Raw genomic sequence first — 18,729 nt, forward strand, 5'->3', positions numbered from 1 at the left:
CAAAAAGTGGAAGATGGCGCTCGCTATGCTGACGGGAAGGCACTCTTGTTATGCTAGAGTGTGCGGGAGGTTGTTTCTTTTCTCCTGACGACACTGGAGCGGTAAGAGTCATGAGGAATCAAAAGAAACAGTAGACGAGGGCTAGTTCTCTCCATCACAGCACCAGGTACTCTTATCCATCTCTATGTAGTTCTACATTGCTTGAAAATAACTCTGGGCTATCCTGTGCCATGTGTTTATCTAGTTCTGTTCATGTAAATGAGCCTCATCATCCCTGTTCAACCCAACTGGAGATGATCATCTTGGTAGCGTGTCCATGACACAAGACAGTTGCTAGCCAATTACTTTTAGCCTACTCGGCCCAGCCTTGTCTGGACATAAGAGCGTCCATCTAAGAATACTCGACGTGGATCTATACATGTGGCAAATACTTCGCTGCTGGGCCCCAATCTCAACCACCAGAGTCTGCGCCCTAGCTTCCGACTTCTAACAACCAACCCCCAGACCAATCCGTGTTGGCCATCTCCGTCTCCGGACCGCCGATACAACGAATTGAATCTTGGCAAAAATTGTTCCAAGACTGGTCACAATGTCGTCCAAATCCACCTCCAACGCAAAGTCCACGAGCACCTCGACGCTCCCTCCCCTACACAGCTTCCCATCCTCATGGACGGCACCGACATCATGCTTCGCAAGCACCAACTACTACCGGGTGCTCTACGCCGACGGGGGGGCCAAGTTTTTCAGCAACATGTACGGCACGCCGACGCCCGTCTTCACCGGGAACACGCCCTCGGGCGACTGCTTCCCTCCCTCCTTCACCATCAACGTGCCGTACCTCACCGACGGGAGCGCCTGTCCCGCCGGCTACACCCGCGCCTGCGCGACGGCCGGGTCCGCGAAGCCGGGCGAGTCGGCGGCCGTGAGCACGATAACGTGCTGTCCCAGGTTCGTATTCCGATCAACCGAGAAAGCCCCCCCCCCGACCATGTATGTGTTGACAAAGTATCAGCGTGACTGGCAATGCATTTTCCTTCATGTGCAAGGATAACGAATACGGCTGCCACGCGACCGCCACGGCGAGCGGCATCGTCTGGACGGGTGTCGTCACGGATCTCGGCGTCACACCAGCCACCGAGGCACCCGTGACGCGCACGCCCTCCACCAAGGAAGGCATCGAGGCCTGGGGAATCAAGTTTCTCTCGGTATGTGGAAATGACCCACCCTTCCTTCATTCTCGTCAGCGTTAAAGCGTACATACTAATATGCACCGTAGGTCGCACCCGGGTCGACTGCAACGAGCATCCCGACCCCGAGCCAGAACGCGAGCGACACCGACAACCAGGGCACGCCGTCCGCGGACAGCTCGGCGGGCAGTGGAGGCCTGTCCGGCGGCGCCATCGCCGGCATCGTCGTCGGCAGCATCGCCGGCGTCGCGCTTCTCGTGGTTGGCGCGTTCCTCCTCTACCGCCGGAAGAAGTCGAGGTACGGCCCGGATTACCACGCGCCCGCGCCGGGCAAGTACCCCAACCAGCCCGGAGGCGATGATCCCATGAACCAGCCGAGCTCGGTGGGATCGCCGGCGCCGACACACGGGCAGCTGGGCTCGAGCTACCAGCCGAGTGAGATAGAGGCGGCGTCGCCGAATCCGAGCCACGTGCAGCCGCGGCCTCAGCAAGCACCGGTTGAACTGAGCGCATAAATTACTCTCTTTTTTTGCTTATGACGGGCGGCTGGTTTTATTTTCGGGGGCCGATGTTTGATTGGAGGCAACACACGAAAGACGGCATGGATTTGGATACAAGGCGTTGGGCAGTTTACTTTCAGCATATGCTAGCAGATTCTGGCTTAATGGCGGACAAATCCGTATATTTATTGAAGTTAGATAATTGTATAATCTCTTAGATGAAGATGCTCTCTCTCTCTGTAGCTTGGAGATTGGTAGAAATCATGACGAGGGGATCATGGGAAGCTAGACAAGCTTTTGCGAGAACGCCACCGGAGATGATCGCGAAAGCCTAGTCGTGTGTATGTGAATTACTCGTATCAAACAGCGCAGATGAATTATTCGAGTTGACAAGCAATGACCCCATCTCAGCTATGTAGATACAGTAGGTGGTTCTACAACGGCGTGTGGCTGTTGCGTAGCACGACTCGAGGCTCCATCTCCATCTCAGCAACGCATGTTCCACGAAGCCAGATAAACAAAACAATTTATGCTCATTAGCACTGCAGCCAAGTGCCTAGAAGGTTCTCTATTGACAGACTACAGTTAAGATTGTGTTGGGTGTTGAACAATTGCCAGGCAGCCACCAAGCCACGTGAATTGGCGATTTGCGCTGAACCGCTTAACACGGTTCCCCGTCGCGTCCCCGCAAAAAGATTCACGCAACCTCAACGGCACAACGCCATGGCGACCCGTTGAATAGCTGCCTTGGTCGTCTTTGAGCCGGTGCAATGTGGTTACTGGAAAATGAAGAGGCTTTCCAGGGTATGGATATTATCTGGCAATGCATAGTGTTGGTTCCCGCTACTGACTGCTATGCGCAGGCCGCCGGCTATGGTTACGGCCAGGGAAGACGTACCTGTTTGGACGCACAGTGGCTGAAGGTGAGTACTGGCGCTCTGGGTCTTGCTGAGAACTAGCTGATCATGATACATCAACAGCCGGCCAGCTCGCAATCTCGCACAATACCATTTCTCGGAAACACCTGACCATCACAATCGACCCCGTTAGCGACGGCGACGCACTGCACCCATCACGCCGCTCCAAGATCACAATCGAAGACCTGGCTACCAAGATTGGAACCTTAGTCAACGGCAAGAAGCTCAAAGGCACAAAATACGTGGTCGACAATGGTCAGGACGTCGAGATGACCATGGGCAAGTGCCCCAACAAGTTTTGGTATTGCCCCTCCCCTCCTGCGCTTGCGCTTGCGCGACGCCGCTGACACGATCGTGACAGTCTGACGTGGAGACCGGCCGCATTCACCTTTTCATTCTCAAGCAAAGAACTTCAGGCGAAACCCTTCGGTGCCCTCCGATCGCGATTCGAGCAGCTGGACATCAAGCTGCTAGCCGACTACAACATAGACTTTACAACCCATGTCGTCGCCAAGAAGCGCAATACGGCCAAAGGTCTCCAGGCGCTTATCAATGGCCGATTCATCGTGACTGAGTCTTTCCTCGATGCAGTCATGCAGGCCGCCGAGCCAGTGGACGACGGAAACGGCTCACAGACTTGTGCGCTGGAGCAAAACTTTGACGAGTCGTGGCCGGATCCCATGAAGCACCTGCCGCCCCGTGGCGGAGAGCCATTTGAACATTCCGACGAAATATACACACCAGACACGGGTCGGCTTGATGTCTTTGACGGATACACCTTCATATTCTACGATCCGACGCAATATAACAACTTGCTCGCGCCAATTACAAATGGAGGAGGCAAAGCTTTGGTCGAAACGGTCAAACCCGGAGAAACCTCGTCTGATGATTTTGTTCGATACGTCAAAGGTGTCGCTGGAGAAAAAGGTCTCGGCAGTTTCGATGACGGAAGCGAAGGTAAAGGTGTTGTGGTTGTGCGGTATCTGCCGACAAAGGGGGAGCATGTTCAGTGGTACACCCAGTTCATCACAACCGTCTCCTTACGGCTGGATCATCGACCTATCGAACAGAATGAGTTTCTAGAGGCAATTCTGACCAAGGATGCCAGCATGCTTCGCCGGCCACTCGAGGTTGAAGAGCAGTCAGGTACCTCGGTCATTCCATCGCAAGCGCCTCCGCCGGCGGAAGACTCTTCTGCTGCCGCTGTCGAGCCAGAGCCGAGTACAAGACGGCCACGAATGCGGAAACCAGTGAAAAGACGCTTCATGGGCTTTGACGATGGCTCAGACATAGAGATGGATGAGGCAAAACTATCAGCTGTAGAAGCACCTCCACCACCTCCGCCAAACGAACCCGTCGAAGAAGGTGGCTTGTTTGTATCCCAGGAGAACGATATACCCCCCGACTATGATTCGAACGTGACACAAAAGAGAGCCGCCCTTGCAGAAGACGATCTCATGGAAGGAATGGCGCCAGCCGCGGCCAGATTCAAGCGACAAAGAATAGCTATGGGTAACGACTTTGCACCAGTGACTCGCGAATCGCCTCCACAAGAGCTGCAAAAGCCTATTAAGAAGGAAAAGAAGGAAATTAACATCCTCGCCGAAGCCGCCAGGCACCGTCAGGAGCAAGAGGCTCGTGCAAGAGCTGAGCAGGAGGATCTAGCGCAGCTGCCTGCTGATATCGACCTTGGGGAGATTCGTAGACTGAATATTGTCGAGGATATTGAGCTCCGGAAGCCAGAGAGCACCATACGATCTCGAGATCAGGACATTGCCGATGGTCGCTGGGATCCGAAGTGGAACGGCATCAAGAACTTTAAAAAGTTTCGGCGTCGCGGTGAACTCGTGGGCAGACAGCCCGCGCGAACAATAATCACGGTTGATGAGGTGCAGAGCAAGAAGTTTGGCGTGGGAGACAACTACTGGCTGGAGGAGGATTCGGTACCGCGGACCAACTCGGGCGGCAGCAGGTTCCAGCCGGCGCCACGAGGCGAATCGCCTCCGCCCATCTCGGAAATGTCCAGCAGCCTGAGCCGGAACGCGAAGAAAGCCAGCCAACCGGCCGCAGACGAAGACAGCGACGATGCAAACTCCGAGGAGGGGGAGGACTCGCAACCGCCGCGGGGGTCGTACAGTCGGAGGGCTGGTGCTCAGGCCACTGCCGGCTCCAGGGGAAGCCGCAGCCAGTCGTCGGCGCAAACGTCACAGAGCTTGGGCAAACGAGCGGCGCCCAGTACGCTGTCTGGCCAGTCCTCGAAACGGCAACGGCCGCCGCCCCCGCCGATCCAGGTAGACGACAGCGAGGAAGACAGTGATGACGAGCTCAAGTTTAAGTTTGGCAAGAGACGCTGATGGGTAGGAATGGGCGTGCGCGAAACAATGTACAATAATAAACAGCGGTAGGTTGCATAGTCATGTCTGAGAAGAAACAAACAAGGGCGAATTTACCAAGGGTATCTCTTCTATTTCTATTCTGATGCATTCATCGTCTAGCTGCGTAAATGCGATGCAGTATTCCAAGAACTTCTAACCACGAGACAAAGAAACGCGCCTCCAGTTCTAACCATAGGAGAAAAAGCGCCTCAAATGGGATAATGTACAGTTGTCCTCCATAGCCGGGAGCTTTCAGTCCATCCGGCCAATCAATCCATCGCCTCCATCTCGCTCTCCGGGCACCCTCCGCCGCCGGGCACGTCATCCCCCGCAGCGGGCTCCTCGACCAGGATGCCGACCAGGCATGCCGCCAGCATGTTCTCGTAGTTCACCCAGGGATGCACCTCCGCGAACAGCCTCGTGCCGTCGCGCCCCGCGCCGCGCATCAGCTCCCCTACGCCGCCCGGGTGGAAGCGCGCGTACGGCGTGACGTTGTACACCCTCCCGCCGAGCGCCATCCACGCGTCGGTGCCTCGGCGGCCCGTCGGGGAGGGGTCCGCGGGCGCGCTGGGCGGAGTTGGCGGCGGGGAACTGGCTGAGAGTCGGGGGTCGAGGGGCGGGCGCCGCGGAGGATGAGGTTGGTGATGGTCGCAATGAGGAGGGTGGCGGCGGCGGAGGAGGCATCGTGGACGAGGACGAAGATGATGTGGAGGGGGTCGGCCGAGGTGGCGGCGGCATCGACTCGGTCGTGAGGGAGAAGCTCGGCGGCGGCGGCGGCGGCGGCGGCATGCTGCGTGACGGCTGCGCGGCCTTTGCTTTCGGCGTCGTAGGAGACTCGGGTCGCTGCCGCTCCTCGTCGTCGTGCTCAACAGCGACGGACGGCGGTGGCTGCACCACCATTATCGGCGGCGGCGGCGGCATGGGCGCGCGGTCGGTCGCCTCACGGGGCTCCGCTATCGTCGGTATCGATGTCGGCGGAGGAGGGGGAGGGGCAGAGGGACGCGGCTTCTTCGACTTGCGCGCGTCGGTGATCTTGGCGGCCGGAGAGCCGGCGCCGCGCGGTAGCCACGAGAGGAGCGCGGGCGGGAGCCATGGTGGCGGACGGATGATGACGTAGACGACGGAGGCGACGATGAGGGACAGGCCGAGGAGGCCCATGGCAGAAGGAATAAGGAAAGGGGAGGAAGGGCCGGGGAACGGCGCAGAGGCGCGTTGATGGAGTCGGCTAAGAGAAGGTCGTTGCTGATGTTGTATGTAAATTGTCAGTCTTGGGTCGCGGGTGGGAGAAAACGACGTGTGGGGTTCGTTTTGTCGTCGCTGACAATTGGCGGTCATTTGGTAGGGGCAGCCGGGGAACGAACGGCACGAACAGGGAGAATAAAAAGAGTATATTTTTATGTTGAGTTTCTGGAATTATATTCTAGTCTTGTTCTTCATTTTCTTTTTTTTTTGGAATAAAAAACCAATGTTCCCGTCTTGGCAGCATAAGGCAAAGAAACGAGGGCCTTTTTGACTACATTATGCATTCGACGAGGAAGTAAAGTTGTGCAAAACACAGAGTATTTTCAACAAGATAATAACTTGCCCGTTACGAAAACTCCATATTGTCAGCAAGAGTCTTAAGCTTGTCTCGGGACAGTCAAGCACAAGCATGTCGTGGCATTTCCAGCCCCGTTCCAGAAGCGTTATACAAGGCCCTCGGTCAAGGTTGCAGAATGTAATTTCTTTCACGGCGTTTTGTGCCTGGAACGAGGTGTCCCCTCGGACGCCGTGTTACCTGCATCTCGGTCAAGTGCAGGTCGACATGCTCGAGGGCGCGTAACGATTGATTCGGTTATGTGGTACGGAGGAAAGCAGCCGACTCAACTTTCTAGATAGCCATGGTCTTGTCCACAAGCAACAACTAGTTATTGAGACTAGTCTTACCCATACCTAGCCAGTTGCCGCGTTACGTGTTCTTCGAGGCCGTGTCCCTGCGGGCCGCCCAGACAGGAAAGGGAGCGGGAACGGACGGTGGGCTAGGCGCCGGCCCTGTCGCACGGACAAGGAAGATGGCGGCGATGGCGATCAACGGGCGAGCTGAGAAGGTGATGAGGGGGTTGGAAGACGGTGTACAGTACTTTGATTTTACTTATTTCGACGACACTGCATTCCCCCGTCCGCATCGAAGCACAGCGTCGGTCCGTATCACCCACCACACGCGCGCTCAATCGCGGCATATACTGCAGCTACAACCGTTTTTCCTGGTGGAGAAGAGACGAGTCCTTCAACTCGGGTGAAGAAACACGGACAAGAAAAAACACCAGCTTCACTTTCCGAGCAAGATTAGCATCAACAAATCGGCCAGCCTAATGCTCCGCTCCCCGCCAAGCCCACCCCCGTACGAGGCGGGAAAGCTGGCCTGCATGCATGCAGCTCAAGTGAGGAGTGAGGAGGAGGGAATGAGGGGAACTGAGGGGTTCACTACTGAGAATTAGCATCCGGCAAGCTTCTGCCTCGGCTTCTACGCCAGATCAGGCAAGAAAAGCTGTTTCCTCTTTTGAGTTGTGGATGAACTAGAGCTCCACATGTACCAAGTCGATATCAATTAATATATACCTGTTAACAACCAACGGGTAGGGAAGGGGAGGAGAGGGAGAGGAGGCAGTCTCTTATTTTATTAAGCTGCTTTTCAGTGGAATTCTCCATCGTTTCTTGGGCATTGCCGTATTCCTTCCTTCACCTTGCCTTGCCCTCCCTCTGAGAGTTGATTGTCGACTGAATCAATCAACCCACCACCCCCTGCTCAACTCTCAGCCAGCTGTCTCACTCGCCTCACCAGGGGGAGGCGACTCTTTCTCTTCTTCCCTTGGTTCTTTTCTTTCGTCGCTAGCCATGTCTTGTACGTATCTCCATGCATTCATCATACCCGCAACCTCCCACGTACTCCTCCTTCCGAGCCCTGACGCCATGAGCCGCAACCAGCCATCCCGCTCGCCGTCGCCGTGCCCGCCGCCCTCGGCGCCGCCGCCTACCTCAACGCCCGGTCCGCCCTGTGGTACGACGCGCTGATGCTCGGTGGCATCCTGCGGGGCGTCGCCGGCCTGGCCTACGGCAGCTGGGCCGACCGCCTCAACCTCTTCTACGCACTCGAGGCCCGCGCCCTCAGCGCCAGCCACGCCGACAAGCCCGTCCTGGTGCTCTTCGACGGCGGCCCCCCGGCCGCCGCCCCGGTCACTACCACCTCCTACACCTACCGTGAGCTCTACGACGCCGTCCTCCGCCACGGCGCCTACCTCCGCGAGCGCCTCGGCGTCCGCCCCGGCGACGTCGTCGCCCTCGACTTCCAGAACTCGGACACCTTCGTCATGCTCTGGTGGGCACTCTGGAGCCTCGGCGCCAAGCCGGCGTTTGTCAACTACAACCTCACCAGCGCGCCGCTCGCCCACTGCATCAAGTCGTCCACCGCAAAGGTCTGCCTGGTCGACCCGGCCGTCGCGGCTCACTTCGACGACGACCTCGTGCGCAAGGAGACGGCGGGTGTTGAGATTGTCGTCTTTGACGAGGACCACCAGGGGGCGGCGCGGTCGGCCGAGCCGGCGCGCCAGCCGGACTGCGACCGCTCGGACAAGGCCGCCGGCAGCATGGGCATCCTCATCTACACCTCCGGCACCACCGGCCTTCCCAAGCCCGCCATCGTGTCCTGGGCCAAGCTCATCGTCAGCTCCAAGTTTAGCGTCAACTTTCTCGGTCGAGGCGACGATGTCATGTATACGGTGAGCCTTGTCATTGCCCATCTTCATTCCTATCCATGTCTACTCCTCAGATGTCTAACATCCTCCGACAGTGCATGCCGCTCTACCACGCCTCCGCCTCCCTGCTCGGCTTCTGCGCCACCGTCATCGGCGGCAGCACCCTCGCCCTCGGCCGCAAGTTCTCCACCAAGACCTTCTGGCCCGAGGTGCGCGCCTCCCACGCCACCGTGATCCAGTACGTCGGCGAGACCCTCCGCTACCTCCTCGCCGCGCCGCCCGAGCTCGACCCCGTCACCGGCGCCTCCCTCGACCGAGCGCACGCCGTCCGCGTCGCCTTTGGCAACGGCCTCCGCCCGGACGTGTGGAAGCGCTTCCAGACGCGCTTCGGCGTCACCACCGTCGCCGAGTTCTACGGCGCCACCGAGGGCACCCTCGCCACCTGGAACCTCTCCAGCAACGACCACGCCGTCGGCGCCGTCGGCCGTGCCGGGTGGCTCCTGCGCACGCTCGTCGGCCGCGACACCGCCCTCGCGGAGATGGACTGGGCGGCCGACGCGCCCCTACGCGACCCCGTCACGGGCCTCTGCCGCCGCGCGCCGGCCGACTGTCCCGGTGAGATGCTCTTCCGGCTGCCCGGTGGCGGCGGCGGGGTCGACGATGAGGCTGCGCTGGAGGCCCGCTTCCAGGGCTACTTCAACGACCCCTCCGCCACGCGCGCCAAGGTCCTCCGCGACGTCTTCCGCAAGGGCGACGCCTGGTTCCGCACCGGCGACGTGCTCAAGCAGGACGGCGACGGCCTGCTCTTCTTCGTCGACCGCATCGGCGACACCTTCCGCTGGAAGTCGGAGAACGTCTCCACGGCGGAGGTCAGCCAGGTCATGGGCCTGCACCCGGCGGTCCGCGAGGCCAACGTCTACGGCGTCGAGCTGCCGCACCACGACGGCCGCGCCGGCTGCGTCACCGTGTGCTTCGGCGACGACGCCGCGGTGCCAGCCGAGGAGACCCTCCGCAGCCTCGCGGCGCATTTGCGCGCCACGTTGCCCCCGTACGCGGTGCCGCTGTTCCTGCGCGTCGTCCCGGGCCTCGGCGCGGACACCACGGGGACCAACAAGCAGCAAAAGTACAACCTGCGCAGGCTGGGCGTCAAGCCCTCCAAGGACGCCCGCCAGGGCGACGCCAGCATGTTCTGGCTAAGGGGCGACACGTACGTACCGTTTAGTGAAAAGGACTGGAAGAAGATTGAGACTGGCCGACTCAAACTGTAAATATGTGCGAACTTGTTATAAGACATCTTGGTGAGCTATGCATATACTTTTTGTATTGTTTGGTGGGTAATGATGTACCGTGGTAATTACTATTTAGTGTATAGACAGACGGCCATACATAGGAAGGAGGTTGCATGACAATGAAGCTGCAATACAGCTAGATACGATCAACTCATTCTCACTCAGTAAGAAGAGGATCATCTTTCAGTACCCCTAGTAGACCCTCGATTTCTTGCCTCGTAATCTTCAGTTCGTCTTCCACCTGGCCCGTAATGAGCGCATATGCATATAGAAGCGCATAGTCCCTCTCACCAACCACGACATCTAGTCTAGCTCCAGACTCGGACAATGCGAGTTCTGGCTGTTCTGAATGCTGACTGGACCGCGATCCGATGCCCAGGACTGCTTGCCGACGTGCCGCATGGGCTTCTCGAAACTCAAATAGTTTGCTCAGGAGCCGGTCACGCGCGCGGGCGATGCTCGGAATCGCGTCCGTCAATGGGTATTCCAGCATCGTAGAGCTGGCCAGCACTTGAAAGATGTGGCAGATGCGGTCACATAGCACAGCGCGTTCCGGCGCCGTGAACTCAAGCAACGCACGCTCGCCACTGGAGAGGCTTGCTTTGCGCTGCGCAACCAGACTCATGGAATAGAACCCATCGAGAATCCGGTCTACGCTGCGCAAGATGCGCCCGTTGGCCTCGAATGGGAACGGCCCGCGCAGCTCAAATTCGGATGCCGCGCTGTGGCGGAGGGTCTCGAGATGGTCGGCGTAGCGCTGCAACGCGACTTGCTCACCGGACTTGAGGTAGCTCTGGGAGCAGTCGGAGCGCAGAAGGATAGCAAGCGGTCCGCGGCGCCAAATGAGGCCCATTTGCAGGAACAGCACTGAGATGCCTTCTTTGAATTTCAACCGCGCCGAGATGGGCCACACAAACCGACATACGGCAAGTCCCCATAGGATTCCAGCGCAAACAGAGATGACACGGTGCGTGACAATCGCCCTCATGAGGGGATGGATGCCACCTTCGTCGTCATCATTATCATCAACCTTCTGGCTGAGAGAGTAGGCATAGAGGGTCGACACGTTGTACGCCAGAATTGTCATGCGTCCGAGCGGTGCACGACCGCACGCGACAATGAGATAGAAGTTGAGGAATGCGACAAAGCTTCCCAGAATTGCAAGCACGGCGCCGTTTCCCTGGCTCACCGTCCAATTGAACAGCGAAAAGAAGGCGCCTGCAAAAGTTCCCATAAAGCGAGCCCATCCTGTCGTGTTAGAGGCTCCGACTGTCATGGAGCAGACAATCATGAACGACAAAAGGCCCCATTCGCCGCGGTAATGGTTGTACACATCGCGCGTTGCCTCAATGAATGCAAGCATAGCCCACAGCGCGGCACCTATGCCCACTTTGAGGCCAAACAAAACTATTAACGGTCAGCCAAGTCACCTTGGAAACTGCTCGCCCTCACTTACCATCATCGCTCGCCATCTTTCGCAGCAGGTGAAGAGACGCTTGTGACAGTTTCGACAAAATCTTGCTCGCATTAGGAGCCGCGTCCCACCTGTATGTATCTCGCCGTTCGCGCATCGAACGCGGAATGCCCGCTGGCACGGCCGATTTTCGAATCGGCTTAACCAGAAACTCAGTCTCTGGCGCATCAAATGGCAGCGTTGCCAATCCATTGTCAGATTTACCCCTCCTCCACCACAGCATCCAGCGCCAGGTGCACTGTTTACGGTCGTAGCTATGTTTGAGATCCTCCAAGACGTCCAGGTACGTCTTCATCTCCTCGCCGAAGCTTTGTAAAGTAAACGAGAAATGGCCACAAGCAGCAGCGACCTCTTCCAACACGATCTGGGGATGACCACTGTCATTTTCTTGCCGAATGCGATAATACAAGCTTTGCAAAGCATCCGCACGTGCAGTGTTGAATACCTCCAATCGCTTTGTCAGTTCTTCACGCAGAGCTTCATCGATCCGGATTGCATAGTCGGGAGCACCAGCGAACGGCATTTGTGTCAGGAGCTGGCACAATATGCCAGACAGGTTTTGCATTGGGCGCCGAACTGCGCCAGCGAAGTCTGCAAAGAGCCGCCCGGCGGCGCGGAGATCTGGGGCGTCCCTAGAGCCTGTCTCTGTCGCCTGAGATCCTTCAGTTCCGGTGAAGGAGAAGGGGTCAATATCTCTGGCAACGTACGGCGTTGCTGAAGTACTATGGATCCGAAAGAGGATGGCATCACGACCATCACCGTTGAGTAGCGCAAACTGGGCTTTGGCGGCGCTGCGCAATGCGCCTATGGATTGAGCCAAGGTTTCCAGGGATCTAACAGTCGATCTTTCAAGACGATATATTTGAACATGGCCAAGAAGGTAATGCTCGAACTTAGACTCGCGTAAGTGCTTCAGCATAGAGGCGTGAGCTTTCGAGTAGGCGTAAGAGTCGGGGAAGTCTGGTGAAGTAGCCTCCTGGGTGGCGCTGGCGAGAAAACCGGTAGTTGCATCAGAAAGCATGCTTCCTAGTGAGACCGATGTCTGTGTGATCGATGCTCGCAGTAGCTGGCGTGCAGAGACGCGCCAGAGCAGCAAATTAACGACAGCAGTGCATGTGACTCCCATGATGAGCATCTTGAAAACTTGCACAATTTTTTGGTTTGAAAATACATTATCAATGACTGCTGTTTCTTTTGTGACGACGGATATGATGGCGAGAGAAGCCAGTGTACTGGCGACGTTGACAAGTGGGTTGTTCATGCGTTGCTTGGTCCAGCCCATGAAACCAAAGCCACCGCCGATAAAGACGACGACGACAAGTACATGTGCCAGTGTTACCAGTCCAAAGACAGATCCGACAAGCACAGAGGTGGCCATGGAGATGAGAGAGACGAGCTCGGCATATGCGACAGCGACGATGGCGATGAGGATAGCCTCAATCATGGAGCCAGTTGAGCGAGCGGCATGGAAGTAGACGGTAATGGTGGCAACGACGTGCTTGCCATCTGGCTTGCCGAGAAAGTCGGACAAGAATGGCACAAATGTCGCCATACTGGCCAGCGTGTACGCGATTGTACACTTCAAGACACCGCGGCCAGGAGTGGTGTCAAGCCACTGGATGAAGCCTGAAGCAGCACCGAAGGTACCCTGTACCGTATTGTCAATCAACTGGGTCATTGACCATCGTCGGCATGCCACAGGTGAGCCTGGCAAGCCATCACTTGCACTTTGAGGGCCTTCGAGAAAAGCTCCAACATGGCCAACAGCGGGTGACGTGACGTCAGCATCCAGGGTTCCGTCGTCGGTTGGCCTTATTGGAGTGGCCATATGGGAGAAGGCTGTAGCATAGGCAGAGGAAAAGGAGGTGAAGAAAAAAGGGGCGGGACAGACTTGGTAACTTCCATAGACATGAAATTAAAATGCCGATGGAGACGAGTAACGCGGCCGGATCTGGATAGGAAGTGATGATAATGACGGATGGTGAGTGGTGAATGCATTGTAAAGCATGATGAGGTCAGGTGTGGCGAGGCTGGCGGGGCGGGCGCTTGCGAGGCGCATTGTCATAGTGGCTGGTGGTACCCTACAGTGGTGACTCTTGCATTTTGGTTACCATCAACTTGCCGGTGCGTGAGCGGCATGTACTGCAAGATTTACGAGGTCATAAGCCACGATCTAAACTTTTAGCTCAAATATCCGATGGTGGAAGGAACAAGGCGTTTTCGGTCAACATTGTTTCTATCATGCACCACAACTTGGAGAGACAGGTTGCACAAGGCTACGTGTAGCGTGTTGTGTAATACCTAGCGCGAATCTAGGCCGTAGCTGGGGAAGGGAGACAAGTCTATATTCAAGTTGTAATAACGGCTTCGAAGCTCTATTCTCGGCAGGAGCAGGTGACTGACTAGACAAGCATGTGGGATGCATCCTGGAGTAGCAAAGGGGCCTAACATTACGTCAATGCAGATGCAATAATAGGTATGCAGATGCAATAATAATACAAGTTTATGCAGAGAGCCCATAAAAAAACCATCTCAATCCGGTCCGGGGCAATAAAAGGTGGCGAACGAATCAAATGTATACGGAGGAGAATTCTGGTCATAAAAAGAATGTTTCCTGTACATATATGTATATAACTATTTACATCATATGTCAGACTCTTGCCCTTCAATAAGCTCGTTTTCTGACAACATAAACCGAAAGACTGTTCTTGTTCTGTGTTAAGTGGGAAGAAGGTAATGTCACCGCTATGACTCTCAAATTCGCAATGTTATAAGTTAACTAAACTTTTGGCGTTAGTACTGGCAATCTTCCTATTTCTTGTAAAACCCACGTATTATCGCAACTTGATTGTTTATTCAGATCCGAGCGTATAACGTAAATCGTAGGGGGATTAAAACAAAACTTGCATTAGGTCGACACACTGGCAATAAGGGGCGGTGATGCGGCTTAATCAACGAATTGCAATCGGGGAGCGCGAAGCGATACTACTTAGCGGGATAAGCAGAAGTACCAGACTCGGTCTTGGAGCTTCCTAGGCAGATGAGGAAAGAGATGGAATATTTGTTCTGATGCCATCTCTGCATGAGCGACTAAGGCTTCGACGAAGTGCAAGTGGTTTGGAGAAAATGATGGCGGGGTTTCCTACTGAGCGGGAGGACGGCATGATAAGTTCATAGTTTCAACTACCTACATAGGTACTAAGGTAGGTAGGTACCTTATTATTGCCTTACCTAAACACCCACAACCACAACATGGAGATTCGTGTCATCAGATGAGATTATGCAATTCGATAAGACTGCACGATGCTGCGATGAATCCCATCTGTTGTCACAGTGGAGATATAACTACCTATGTACATACCTACATATCCGTACAGTACATAGTATACAGCACGCCTGTTTTGCCGTCGCCTAAGCCCAAATTTTAATCTGACCATTTTTAGCTTCCAATTACGGCGAGGGCGTGATCGCTGCCCGCCTAAAACTGGGCAGCCCCTCCATTAAACCCCCCTATTAAGACCACTGTAATTTCGAGGTACCTGCCGTCCCCAGCGAACTGCTGCAATGTCTCAGGTCACTTGCTCGCTTGTTGCTTGCTGCTTGCTGCCGTTTGCGCAAGTTGCCCACTGACAATGGACTCCACGCCAGCACTGAGATGGTGTGCACACCTTCTCCATCACCACAGGCGCTAATCTGGTCGCGGTCCGTGGTTTGTTTGGTTTTGGCTCTCAAAGAAAACAAAACGTTTCTTTGGCTTTCATGCACCTGCCAGCTTACCTTCTCGCCGCCTCGCTATCAACACGACCAGCTCCGGCCACTCGCAGCCTTAACGAACGGCGCCAGTATCCGCGTCCCCCTCTGACGCCGCACCATCGCGGCCTGTCTCGCCAAGCCTCTCGACCACCCTCAATCCCGACTCTGGAACGCTGCTCATCGACGCCCAAGACCGACAGGACTAACCACCCTCAGTACCGTCGCCAGAGCGTTCCACCCCATCCTCGCACCGTCGCCGCCTCTGCCCCGTCCACGTATTCGACTCAAAGACACAGCCTCCAGTTATATCCACCCGCCGCCCTGCATCCCGTCCTTGCCACCGCCGCCGCGTCTCCTCTACGGCCTCGCGGTAACCATGACCGCTTGGTAACGCCCGGCCTCAACCACAATACTGCCTTCGCGCGCATCACGATGCCGCCTGGAGATAGACCAAGGCAGCCGCCCTCTGTTGTTCGAGCCGCCGCAAACCGCCCTGCCCCTCTCACCCCCAAAGTTGCCGCCAAAGGTGCTCCTGTTCTCGGTTCGCTGGCCAGGAGACCTCAAGGGACTGTCGCCACGCTTGCGAACGATGTCGCCTCTCCCGTCTCTGGCTTCCTTGCTACGAATGTGACCCCCCGCACTGGTCATAGGCAGACCCGTGTCGAGAGCACAAACAACACACCCACCGCCACGCCGACACCGGATAACCGCGTCAATGGATGGGATCGTGACAGTCCGCGGCCTGGTGGCATGGGCTTGACCTCCTCCGCGGATAGTGGCCTCAAAGCATCCGAAATGCCGCCTGATGCCAACGATACAAACAAGTTCTTTTATGCAAGCGACGCAAAGAATATACAAACCCCTTGCCAACTGCGTCAACCACCACCCACCGTTCAAAAGGGCCCAAACTTCTTCTACGCCAATGCCGCTCTCAGCAATGGCGCAGATCGCTCAGCCCCCAGCACACCAAATCCTGTGCCTATGCTCTCTCCTCCGAATCCCAATACACAAGATTCTTCTACAAAGTTCTTCTACGCCAATGGGACGCCTGAAATGGAGCCCAAGCCTGCTTTCTCTAACTCTAACTCTAATTCTGTATTGTCTTCGGGACCTCGTTTGGCGCTTGGAGGCCGTCCTCCTCTCGGCTCGTCCGCCACCGTCGTTGGTGTGGTTCAGCGTCCACCATCACCTCTAAAACATACTTCAACGCCTGCACCAGTTCTGAGCCCCATCCTGAGAAACGCCATGCCTCCCGCTTCATCGCAAATAAGCCCACCATCCCCCGCTACCCTCAATCCCGAAGGCCAGCGTGGTATGAGGCGGGTTAGCATTGAGGCGCCGCCAAAACCTCCCAGACGTCAGTCCCGAGCCACCGGCAGCCCTGGGCCGGAGCTGCAGCTGCCTCCGAAATTGACAATGTCACCCAATCCTTCTGAAACCGTATCACCACCGGCCAGCCCTGGAATTTTGCAGACGTCTATGACGATGGCGTCGCTGTTACATGCCGCAGAGGAATTGCAGGGCTCCGACGACGATCCGGATATTCTGTCGGAACCGCAGAGTCCCAGCAAGTCTCACTTTTCCGATAGTGTGAATGAGCTCGTCGCCAACGCCCGCAGAGAGCGCAAAGTCCAGGATCTCGAAATTACAAACGCATCACTCGAAGCCATCAACAGAACGCTGGAGAGGCAGCTTCGAAAACAGACTGCTGAGCTACGTCGCTATCGCCGCCTTTCTCGCTCCGGCCGACTTTCTCTCACGTCTGCGCCAAACAGTCGTGTAGTTTCAGAGGCTCTCACCGACCCGCCTGTAGATCTTTCCGATCTTAGTGAACATGAACAGAGCGAAGAGGAAGAGGAGGAATTCGACGACTCCATCGAGGAGTCCGACCTTTCCATGAATGACACGGCATCCATGTCTGCAATTTCTATCAGCGCCATGCGTCGCAAACGTGACGAGAAGCGCCTACAGCTTGACCTCACAAAACACCAAGAGCTGCTGATAGATAGCCAAAAGATGAACCAAAGCATCAAGCGCTGTCTGAGCTGGACTGAGACACTTATCAAGGAAGGCCAAAAAGCTCTTGAGTATCACGTTCGTGTTTCTGATGTTGAATTTGGCGGTCACATTCTCTCCCCCGTCGATGAGGACGACTACGACTTGGCATTCCAAGATGATGACCACCACATGGCCCGGAAAGAAGCAGCGTCCTCGTCACCCTTGAGGGCCCAACCAGACCGTGACAGTGGCATCGAACTCCCCCCCGGCGACGACGGCTCATAGCAATCACCATCGACCACAGTAGCACGATAACCTATATACCATCTCTCGTGCATGACCTGGTAGTCATGCGTGACGCACATCACCACTCTACTCTCGTTCATAATTGCCCGGTAACGACATCAGCCCTACTTCATTTCCACCGCGCTTTAGCTTTCCATCACTCCCCGACAATACCGATCCACTCCTTCGACGACTTGTCCTTATTACACCATATCTACCTTTCATCTTGCCTGGGGAGAGCGATCTCAGATGGTTATATTTGCGAGCATAGCGCGGTTTCCTTTGACAGCCAACAGCGTGTTGGCCCCCCTTCTTTTTGCTCTTCACAATAACCCCTGTTGTCTAAGTTGTCGGGCCTGCATTCTCTCTTCTGTTTCCTTTGTTCTGCATTGTTGTTCGATGCGCCTTGCTTTTTACTGTTTCATCGCATGCTTCTTCCATGTGTACACTCCTTCTTTTTGTTCTTTTATATATACCAGATACCCTCTTCTTTACCACGCAAAACAAACACATACGGACAGCTGGGGAACAGCACTTTATTTTTTAGTGGCAGACCGAGGACTATTTGCGTGGCTGTTCTTGCTCGACCAGTTGATTGTTGCTACCATTTTCCATTGGAACGTTAGCTTCGCCATTAGGGTATTGGAGCATCATGGCTCAGTTCTTGCAGATGGAGCGGCGGCCGCATTGCTCTCTAAGTATATAGACGGATATTGGAAAAGAAATACTCCACCAAAACAATATTGCCACGTGAAGAGTTGTTGCCTGCTAATGAGGCGCGTCGGTATATAGACAAAAACACCTCAATCTCCCGCCCCGGCTCTGCATCTCGCTCAAACACCACGCCATCACGCGGTACTATGAAAACCATTGATTTTTAGCAGAAATAGCGGTACTGCGAAGGGATGGATGCCTGCTCGGCGGACGCTGTTGGAAGGCAAAATTATATATTTAAGGCGGGGAGGGGGATATTGTCCCTTCGTTGTCCTACGTCTTTCTAAAGTATCCGGTCCATCTAAAACACAACACCAAAGTAATCCTGCAAGAAGAAAGGAGGATAACCTCACAAGCCGAGAATTTTGTTACTCATCAACTGATCAGCCGCTTCTCCTAAAGCGCTGCCATCGCATCCATCTTTCTGCCCAGTGCAGCTTTCCATACGCTCGCTTTCGGGGAATATAAACAATCAATCCTTATCAACCGCCCAACCACTCGTCATT

General features: G+C 55.7%; 5 protein-coding genes across 5 annotated transcripts; 3 read left to right on the forward strand and 2 right to left on the reverse strand.

The window, feature by feature from the left end:
• Positions 1 to 589: 589 nt before the first annotated feature.
• ISF_05239 (DNA damage response protein RcaA) lies at positions 590 to 4,958 on the forward strand (the record flags this gene model as incomplete). Its single annotated transcript, XM_018848844.1, has 6 exons — positions 590 to 948; positions 1,013 to 1,205; positions 1,277 to 1,622; positions 2,551 to 2,610; positions 2,668 to 2,905; positions 2,966 to 4,958. 6 exons carry the CDS (start codon positions 590 to 592, stop codon positions 4,956 to 4,958), a joined length of 3,189 nt encoding a protein of 1,062 aa, XP_018703980.1.
• Positions 4,959 to 5,300: 342 nt separating this feature from the next.
• Positions 5,301 to 6,137, reverse strand: ISF_05240 (Cytochrome b5; the record flags this gene model as incomplete). Its single annotated transcript, XM_018848845.1, has 1 exon — positions 5,301 to 6,137. One exon carries the CDS (start codon positions 6,135 to 6,137, stop codon positions 5,301 to 5,303), a length of 837 nt encoding a protein of 278 aa, XP_018703981.1.
• Positions 6,138 to 7,853: 1,716 nt separating this feature from the next.
• Positions 7,854 to 9,978, forward strand: ISF_05241 (long-chain fatty acid transporter; the record flags this gene model as incomplete). Its single annotated transcript, XM_018848846.1, has 3 exons — positions 7,854 to 7,860; positions 7,944 to 8,734; positions 8,806 to 9,978. 3 exons carry the CDS (start codon positions 7,854 to 7,856, stop codon positions 9,976 to 9,978), a joined length of 1,971 nt encoding a protein of 656 aa, XP_018703982.1.
• A 178-nt stretch (positions 9,979 to 10,156) lies between these two features.
• Positions 10,157 to 13,025, reverse strand: ISF_05242 (hypothetical protein; the record flags this gene model as incomplete). Its single annotated transcript, XM_018848847.1, has 2 exons — positions 10,157 to 11,406; positions 11,456 to 13,025. The coding sequence occupies 2 exons, from the start codon at positions 13,023 to 13,025 to the stop codon at positions 10,157 to 10,159; spliced, it is 2,820 nt and encodes a 939-aa protein (XP_018703983.1).
• A 2,207-nt stretch (positions 13,026 to 15,232) lies between these two features.
• On the forward strand, positions 15,233 to 17,509 carry ISF_05243 (hypothetical protein; the record flags this gene model as incomplete). The annotated part of the gene is made up of 1 exon (XM_018848848.1): positions 15,233 to 17,509. The coding sequence occupies one exon, from the start codon at positions 15,233 to 15,235 to the stop codon at positions 17,507 to 17,509; it is 2,277 nt and encodes a 758-aa protein (XP_018703984.1).
• Positions 17,510 to 18,729: the final 1,220 nt, after the last annotated feature.

This window comes from Cordyceps fumosorosea (assembly GCF_001636725.1).
Source record: "Cordyceps fumosorosea ARSEF 2679 chromosome Unknown scaffold_12, whole genome shotgun sequence".
In the NCBI taxonomy this organism is placed as follows: domain Eukaryota; kingdom Fungi; phylum Ascomycota; class Sordariomycetes; order Hypocreales; family Cordycipitaceae; genus Cordyceps; species Cordyceps fumosorosea.